General features: G+C 17.2%; 3 protein-coding genes across 3 annotated transcripts in view; all 3 read right to left on the bottom strand.

Annotated features, from left to right (window-relative positions):
* PGAL8A_00248300 (conserved Plasmodium protein, unknown function) overlaps window positions 1-1,264 on the bottom strand; it is a gene marked incomplete at both ends in the record, with an annotated part of 2,016 nt that extends 752 nt beyond the window's left edge. Inside the window, one exon of the mRNA XM_028671224.1 lies at window positions 124-1,264. Coding sequence (XP_028527897.1) covers window positions 124-1,264 — 1,141 coding nt within the window. The remainder of the gene's footprint in view (window positions 1-123) is intronic.
* Window positions 1,265-1,910: 646 nt separating this feature from the next.
* On the bottom strand, window positions 1,911-4,435 carry PGAL8A_00248200 (exoribonuclease, putative; the record flags this gene model as incomplete). The annotated part of the gene is made up of 2 exons (XM_028671223.1): window positions 1,911-2,777; window positions 2,864-4,435. 2 exons carry the CDS (start codon window positions 4,433-4,435, stop codon window positions 1,911-1,913), a joined length of 2,439 nt encoding a protein of 812 aa, XP_028527896.1.
* A 1,582-nt stretch (window positions 4,436-6,017) lies between these two features.
* Window positions 6,018-9,257, bottom strand: DXS (1-deoxy-D-xylulose 5-phosphate synthase, putative; the record flags this gene model as incomplete). Its single annotated transcript, XM_028671221.1, has 1 exon — window positions 6,018-9,257. The coding sequence occupies one exon, from the start codon at window positions 9,255-9,257 to the stop codon at window positions 6,018-6,020; it is 3,240 nt and encodes a 1,079-aa protein (XP_028527895.1).
* Between the last annotated feature and the right edge of the window lie 743 nt (window positions 9,258-10,000).

The raw sequence follows: 10,000 nt of genomic DNA, 5'->3' as shown, positions 1-10,000 counted from the left end.
AAAAATATATATATGTATATATATTTATTTATAGAATATTAAATAATTATGAATATATTTAAAAAACAAAATAAATAAAAAAAAAACTTTATATATTTTTTAATATTTTTTAAAATGTATAACCTTTTTTTAAATTACTGTTATTTGAATCAAAATATAGTTTATAAATAAAAGGATCTGAATTTTTGACAGTAGAAACTACTTTTTTTACTACATTATCCATATCTTCGTTACATAAATATATTTTATCAAATATAGATGATTCATATATTTGATTACCACAATATATACAATTTTTATACTTTATTTTAGTACAATAAATTTTTCCACAAATTAGACAATTAGCGTATATTTTATGATTTTGCCCATTGCATATGCATATTTGAATATTTTTTTTTTTCTCTTTTTTATTTTTCATTTGCTGATTACTTTTTTTATTTGATTTAATGTTATCATTTTCCATTAAATCTATAATAGTTTTTAAAGAGTAATCATTCTCTTTGATGTTAAAAAAAGAAAAATAATCTTTTTCTCTTTTCTCTTCTATTTCATCATTTTTTAAATTTGTTAATTCATTTGTTTTCATTTCCACATTATTTGAACTATCCATTTTAAAATTATCTAATTCTTTTTCTTTTAAAACAATTGAACTATTTATCTTTTCATTATGCTTATTTTTCTTTGTTTCATTTTTATTTTCCGTTATTTCTTTACTTTTAATTTTTATGAAATCATCATAATATTTATTATCCTCAATGTTATCATTATTCTCTTTACATTTTATAGAATTATTTTCTTTATATTTATTCTTTTCTAATTTTACTTCTTTCAATTCTGCATTAATGAACTTTCTTTCATTATCTATGTCATATTTTTTTTTGTCTTTAATAATACTTATTTTATCATTTTTAAAAATATTTTCAAAATAACTATTTATACTTTTATCAGTGTTATTATTATTATTAAAATTCACTATATTTATGTTGCTATCTGAAATTTTATCAGAAAAATTGAATTTTTTTTTATTGTTTATTAAATCATATGTAAATTTTTTAACATCGTTTAGTGAATATTTTAAGTTTTTGTTTTTCTCATAAAATGCTTGATTTAATAAAAATATAGAATCAAATAAATCATAAGATCTCGAATTTAATATTGACTTAATATAATTAATCTCTAGTTCATTATTTTTTAAATTGAAGTATTTTACTATTTTATTTCTTAAATAATTTGCATATTTGTCATTATCACACATTGTTAACATATATTTTATATTTTATATTTTATTTTTTTTTTTATATATATTTAAATAAATATAAAAAGTGTATATGTTCAATTATTAAAACCATTTCATAATAACCGTGTTAGTACAAATTCAAATAAAAAAGTGTAACTTATATTCAAAAAAAAAAAAAAAAAATATATTTTTTTAATTAGAAATAATTTTTTTTTTATGTAACTTATATTTCATTGATACCCAATTTATGAATAAAAAACAAAAAAAACAAATAATTGTGTTATTTAAAAAAAAAAAATATTTGAATTAATTTTTTGAAATAAATATAAAATAGTTTTATTTTATAAAATTTTATTAAACAAAGAACAAAAAATGTAATTTTTTCTATTAATTTTGTATGAAAAAAAAAAAAAAAAAAAAAAAAAAAAAAAGGATATAATAATTAACAAATTAAAAATTGTAGAAAAATTAAGTCTAAAAAAAAAAGAGTTATATGATTTAAATTTAGTTTTTAATTTCTATTAACTTTATATTTACTATAAAGTTTTTTTTTTTTTTTTTTCTCTATTTTTTTTTTTTTATGTATCATGTATTTAAAAAATTTATATAATTTATATAATTTATATAATTTTACATATATATATATAGAAAATAAAAACATAAATCTAGATAATTAATTTTTTAATAATATGGAAAACCATCCATTAAATTCTCTTTTTTTGTTGTTTATAATTAAATTATTTTTTAAATTTGTTAAGGAATTCATAATGTAAATATTTTTATCATTTGTTTTATTTTCGTTTAAATAATGAACAACATATTTATCGTAAGTATATAACAAATGAAGAAATTCATAAAAATGATTACTTGAACAATCGTTACTTTTTTTTTTTTTATTCATCATTTTTTCTATTGAATTAATTTTTTCATTAATATTATTTAACTTATCATTTATATCTACTTGAGAATAAAAAATATCTTTTGCTAAAAAAAATGTCTCTTTAACTTTTTCTTCAGCTAAATAATTGTTATTAAATGATAAAAGTATTAAAGCATCATTCTTATCCATATTATTATAAATTTTTTCAATATTTGCACTTAATTTATTTAAAGTATCATTTGCTTCAACCCTTGTTGGTATTTCAAATATTTTCTCATTATCCTCTACTTTAAAATCTTTGTTATTAACATTTTTAATGCAGTTATATATTTTTTCATTACATAAATTTTCATATTCTCTCAATATTAATAAATAATTTTTTATTTTATTTTTATTTTTTATATTTAAAATTAAGTTTTCTGTACATTCATCATCGTTTTCACAAATACAATGAAAACAATTTCGTAAAAAATTTTTTGGAACCCTTTCTTCAATATATTTATTTTTTGAATCAAATATACACATATTTTTTTCATATTTATATGTTATGTCTTCATCATAAATTATATTATTTTTTATATCTTTAAAGTTTGCTTTATTCAAAAAAAAGGATAATGGTTGAAAATAACAATGAAAGTCATTTGTATCCAATTCACTTATCTAAAAAAAAAAAAAAAAAATATATATATTTTATATATATATATATTTTATATGAATATATATAAATTAATTAAAAAATTTGTAACCTTTTTTAAAGCTAAAAACATGCTGATTTTTGCATCATCAATTGAATTATGACCATTTTCTCTTTTCATAATAATATTTAAATATTTTTTGGAAAGTTGAAATAAAGATGGTTTTGAAAAGTAATTAGAATTAGAATAAATAATAGAAGTATCAATTACATATGGATGACTAATTTTAAGAGCATGTAAGTCATTTTCAAGTGAGTGACCAATTAAAATAGATTTATTATTTAAAAACTTTTTTAAATTTTCTTGTACATCTTTTAATTTTGTTTTTACATTTTCTAATGTACTTTCATTTATTCCTGAATATAAAGTTAAATAATTTGTAATTTTATTATCAGGAACTACATAAGAATCATATACAATATTCATATAAGCATCAACTACTGTTATTTTTGTTAATTCCCTTTGGTTATTTATTGTTTCACACATTTCGCAATCAATACTAAAAATATTATCTAAATCAAATTCACCAATATAATTTTCACTTTTATTTTTATCTTTATTTTCTTTTTCATTATTATTACTTACATTTGAGCATAAATTATTTGCTTCTCTCATTTTCATGTCATTCAAATCTTTATATTTTAAATGGTCTATTTCATTCATCTTATCATTTATCACCAAACCCAAATTCATCATATTTGGATTTTCATTTTTTTCATTGTTTTCCTGCTCTGCAGTTTCTTGAACTTCTTTATCTAATGAATTTACACAATCATTATTTTGATTTGATATACTGACACTTCCTTTTAATTGATTTTTATTTTGTTTTGAAACTTTTAAAAGTTTTTCTAATACTTCAGTATATAACTTTATATGTTCATCTGTGAATATATTTTTTTGTGATATATCATTTTCCTTTATATTTTCATTTAAATCTTTTTCTTCATCACCTATTACATTTCTGTTACATTCATTTTCATCATTTTGTGCAGTGTATGTATTTAAATAAACTACATATGTTGAATTCATTGTTTTTGATAAATATTTATGCATATCATATATTTGTTTCTCCCATTTATTGTATTCTATATTTTCAAAATTCATATAATTGTCTGACTCTGTGGGATATTTATTTATTATCATTTGATCTTTAGTTAATAAATATTTATCAATGTTAAAATTATTTTGAAAGTTAAATTTTCTTTTGTTTTTTAAAACTGATACTCCTAATGATTTAAAAATTATATTACTACAATTATTTCTTACACAATTCTCTGTGTGAATTTTTCTAAAATTGTTATTCTTTTGTAATTTGTTAAATACATTATCTGTTGAAATATCTTTAATATAAAAATTAGATAAATTTGGGATTATAACAATAATTAAGTTATTTAAGCATTCGTTGTTTTTTATTTCAAATATTTCATTTCTTAAAATATATTTTCCAATTCTTAAATTAACTATAAAGTTATGTATATCTTTTAAAAATATATTTCTATGACCGAAAAATGCAACTTCCAATCTTTTAACAACATTTTTTTTGCAAGTTTTTTCTAAATCCTTTTTTGTTTTAGTTTTTCTTAATTTATCTTTACTATCGTATGCTTTCGGTTTATTCTTCATTTGTTTTTTTTTTTTAGTTTTCATCTTGAAATAAAACACATAAAATTTTTTTTTTTTTTTTTTTTATAACTTTAAAAAGTTCTTAATTAAAAAAGAAAATTATTAAACAAATTTTAAATTTTAAAAGAGTAAATCAAATTTTAACAAAAATATTATATAAAGTTACATTTTATACCTAATGTAGAATCACATTTTTTTTTTTCTTTTAAAGAAAATTACTCTTTTCAGATTTTAATTTGTTAAATTGCTTTTTCAATAAGAAATATCAAAAAAAAAACAATAAAAATATCAAATACTTTCTAAATAAGTTAAATAAAAAAAAAATTTTTTTTTTTTTATAATAAAATAAAAAGTATTGAAAACAATATAACTAAATAAAAAAAATAAATAATTATTACATGAATATATGTATAATGCAAAAAAAAAAAAAAAATATATATATATAGGTATACAAATTTTTCCGGGAAAAAAAAAAAAAAAAAAAAAAAAATATATATTTTAAAATTATACTAATAAAAAATTAATATATGATAAAATTAAAAAAAAATATATTTAAAAGAAACACCAAAACAATCAAATGTATAAAAATAAATATCAAAAATTAAATGATTAAAAATATATATCTGAAGCTAAAAGAATATTTGATTTTAAGGAATTAAATTTTAAAAAAAAGTATATTTAAAATTTTAATGAATAAAAAAGAATATATACAAATCATAATAAATTATTTATACTCATATATAAATTAAAAAGATACCAATAATGAGATAATTGAAACTTAATGATACTAAAATAAGAAATGAGCATAAGCATAGATTTGTTATTATATGATTTGAATAAAACAAACTAAATAATAACTTCATGAAAATAACACTTATAAAACTAAATGAATAAAACTTAAGTGAAACTATTTTTATTTTTAAAAGCCGATAGTATGTTATAGTAGATTAATTAGGTTTAAAATATGAATACATATATATTTTTTTTTTCTTTTTTTTCTTTTTTTCTTTTTATACAAGGAAATTGTCTTTTCTAAAATAGTATATGCTTCAATAATAAAAATATTATATAAGAAATAATTTTAAAAATTTAATTTGATTGTATTTACTAATGTTTGATAAATTAAATTATTAAATATAAAAAAATTCTATTAAAGTAATGAAATTATAATTGAAGTTTAGTTAAAAAAAAAATTTTTTTTTTCTTTTATAAAATATAAATGAAAATGTGATTATTTAAACTGTTATTTAAATAATGTTATAAAACAAAATATTTTTTTTTTTTTAAGATTTTATAATTGATTTAATAATATATATATATATATATATATAATTTATATGTACAATTTAAATATATAAAATATATTTTTCAAATTAACCAAAAAAAAAAAAAAAAAAAGAAAGATGCATAATGAAATAAAGCATAACATATAATCTGAATGATATATAAAAAAATAATCAATACAAACAAGATATTAAAATGAGTTGTAACATAGCAGAATAAAATATAGAAGTATAAGACAGAATAAAAGGATACGAAAAAAAAAAAAATAAAATAAACTTTTTAAAAAAGAAGATAAAATTTATGTAAAATTATTTATTAGATAACTTTTTATTCTATCTGCAAGGCTACATTTATCCATTTTAAGAACTTTTTGCTGATCTTTATGAGAACCATGTTCAATTGATTCATTTGGAAAATAAATATTATGAACATATAAATTATATTTATTTATATAATTATTATCTATTAAATAATTATTAAAATGTGTAGAAAATCCACCTATAACATTATCTTCATATGTAATAAGACAATGATGTTTATTTTCTTTAACTACATAATCTATTATATTTTTATCTAAAGGATTCAAAAAAATCATATCAATAACCGAAAAAGAAAATTCTTCTAAAAAATATTTATCCTTTTCAATTTCTTTCAGTGCATTAACTACATTATATAACATACTTCCCATATTAAAGATGCTTACTTTTTTTTTATTTCTGTTAAAATTATTATGGTTACTCATTTTAATAATTCTTGCTTTTCCTATAAAATTATTTATATCATTTTCTTCTTCTTTTTCAATATCTATATGTAAAAATTTTGTTAAATAATTATTATTTAAAATATTCAATCTAGGCAAACGGATAAATACAGAGTGTTCTTTATCTATGTAAGAAAATTTCAAAGATTTTTTTAAATCTATACTATTACTTGGAGAAATGATATAAGAATTTTTTAAGGCTCCTAAGTATGATAAATCATAAATTCCTTGATGTGTTGCTCCATCTTCTCCTACTAATCCGCTTCTACATATAATTACTTTTAATGGTAATTTCTGTAAATTCATATCATGTATTAATTGGTCATATGCTCTTTGAAGAAATGTAGAATATATACATAAATGAATTTTTAACTTTTTATTTTTAGCCATAGCTGCTGAAAATGTAACTGCATGTTGTTCTGATATTCCCACATCATATACATTTTTTGGATAAAGTTCACCAATTTTTACTAAACCTGAGCCACCTAACATAGCAGGAGAAATGAAGATTATATTTTGATCTTTTTTAAGATATTTTAACATTTCTTCTAAATATATATCAGTGAAAGTTTTTTTATCAAATATTTCTTCATAATCAATGTCATTACATTCATTGTTATTTTGTTTTATCATTTCATTATTTATATCAACAAACAATTTATCACCTTCTTTGTACCCTGTTTCATTATTTTCTTTATTATCTTCTTTCTCTTCTTTTATGTAACCTTTTTTATCATTCTCATTGATATAATTTCTTTTATTATTATCAATTAAAGTATTCATATCAAAAGAAAACAGTTCATTTTTTTTTATGGAATGCATTTTATTAATTGGACTTTTTAAATCAATAAATTTGCTAGACTTCCTAGTATGTACATGTAGTACCGTGGATTTTTTAATTTTATTTTTTTTTATATCAGTTAGTACATTATACATTTCATTTATATTATTTCCATCAACTACACCAATATAATTATAATTTAAATTTTCAAAAATGTTTTTTCCTTTTATATTAGATGTAGTATTTTTATTTTTAATTTTATTTGTAACAAAACTATGTAAATGATCAGAAATAGAGCCAATCGGCCTTACTCCAGATATACTTAATGTATTTGTTGGTAATGAAACTTCTCCATTATCATTATATATAATTAAAACTTTCGAATTTAAAAAAGAGATATAATTTAATGCTTCTAATGCCATACCTCCCGTTAAACCACCATCACCAATAATGGCAATATGAAATTTATCTAAATCATCTGAATTGTTTCTTTCAAAACTTACATCATTTATCATATTTGTTATATTAAAATTCTCACCATTATTAGGTGATTCTTTTTTGAAGGATGTGCTCATTATTGCATCATTAAAATTTTCTTTTGGTGAATTTTTTTTTTCTTTATCATATACTTGCCAATCAGATTCATAAAATCCCTGTATTGCACTTAAAGAAGTGGAACTATGACCAGCTCCGAATTTGTCATAAATACTTTCAAAAATACTTAAGAAACCACTTAGACCTTTTTTCTTTCTTAATGAAAAAAATAAAAATTTTCGTCCTGTCAGAATTTTGTGTATATAAGCTTGATGCCCTATATCATATATTACATCGTCATAAGGTTGGTTAAAAATATATAATAATAATAATTGTATTTCTAATAAGCTTAACGAGGATGAAAAATGACCCCCAGTAATATTTACAATGAAAAATAAAAATATCTTTAATTCATGAGCTAATAAAGGTAAGTATTTTTCTTTTAGCTTCTTTAAATCAGATGGGTTATTAATTAAATTTAATAAAGGTAAGTAATTTAATATTTTTTTTATTCCTAATATATTCTCTTTTCTATAATATTTTTTATCAATATTATTTATAAAAATACCATTATTCTTAAATTCTTCTTCAATCATTTTTTCGAATTCTTTGTCATCATACTTATTCATATCAAATATTACACTTTTTTTAACATCTTCAGAAAAATATATTTTTTCATAATTTTCTGGGATTTTTTTCTCTATATATAGCTTAATTATTTCATTATATACTTCCTTACCATAAATATCTTTATATTCTTCTATATTCAAAAAACTATTAATTTTATTAATATATATATCAATATTTTTTTTTTCATTATTTAATTCTTCTTCATATTCTAATTTAGAAATATCATTAATATTATTATCATTATTACAAGTTGGGCACAAATCTGCTTCTTTTGTTCCTAATATATTTTGTGAATTAAACAAAGATTTTTCTTTTAACAGTTTGGAATAATATTTTTTATAACTTTTAGGAAAAGATAATTCTTTTTGATTGCATAAAGATTCATTTTTTTTTAAAATATGTTTTCCTAAATGTTTAAAATTAAAGTAATTTATAAATAAAATTTTTGAATTATTTAAACATTTTTCCTTATCAACTTCATTACTATTATATTTATTATATCCCTTATTATCACCTTTATTATGAGAATGATAAAAAGAATTGATCAAATTTTTATTATTATTTATATTATTACTATATAATTTATTGACATTATTACACCTACTTTTATTCCTTTTATAATGAATATTATAATTTGCTATGTTAGATAAGCTATTCAAATTGCAATTAATGTTACTTAGATAATTTTTTCTTTTTAGCTTACTTAATTTTTTTCGATAAATTTGGTTTTTATTAGTTTTACATATGATATTTACTCCATTAGAATTAATAACAATTAAAATTAATAAATATAGAACTATTAAATATAAAGGACAATTAAAAATATTTATCATCATATATAGTAAATTTCAATTTATCAAAATACAAATTATACTAGAAAAAATTTAAGAATTATCAATTAATTTATATGTAATTCTTTAACATATTTTACATGTTTTAAAATATAATTATTAAAAAAAAAAAAAAAAAGGAGAATTGTATAATTTATACATTCTTTTACTTTTAAATGAATAAGAATAAGAATAAGAAACAAATTTAATTTTAAGTTCAATACATATTTTTATAATGCAAATAATTTTTTCAAAAGTTTTAAATTTTAATTTAAAAAAAAACTTATATATATTTAATTTTTTTTTTTTTTTTTTTTTTTTTTTTTTTTTTTTTTTTTTNTTTTTTTTTTGTATTATAGCTATAAAGCACAGTTGTTTCAGTGATATTGAAAAAATAAAATTTTCTTGTAATTTTTAAGAATAGTTGGATTAAAAATTATCTAATAGAATATATATGTTTATAATTAAAAAAAAAAAAAAAAAAAAAAAAAAAAAAGAAAAAAAGAAAGTATATAGGTAAAATATATTTATTTATAAAGAAATAAAAAAATTTTACATATTAAAAGTTTTATGTAGATGAAAAAAACTCATTCTCTTATTAAAAAATAATTACATAGATTAATAAAAATATATACATAAAAGACTTTATAGTATATAAAATATAAGAACACAATAAAAAAAAAAAAAAAAAAAAAAAAAAAAAAAAAAAAAAAAAAAAAAAAAAAAAAAAAAAAAAAAAAAAAATT

The sequence above is a fragment of the Plasmodium gallinaceum genome (genome assembly GCF_900005855.1).
Source record: "Plasmodium gallinaceum strain 8A genome assembly, contig: PGAL8A_v1_76, whole genome shotgun sequence".
In the NCBI taxonomy this organism is placed as follows: domain Eukaryota; phylum Apicomplexa; class Aconoidasida; order Haemosporida; family Plasmodiidae; genus Plasmodium; species Plasmodium gallinaceum.
Note: the sequence above shows the minus strand (reverse complement) of the source record. Positions and strands in the feature narration are given on the sequence as shown.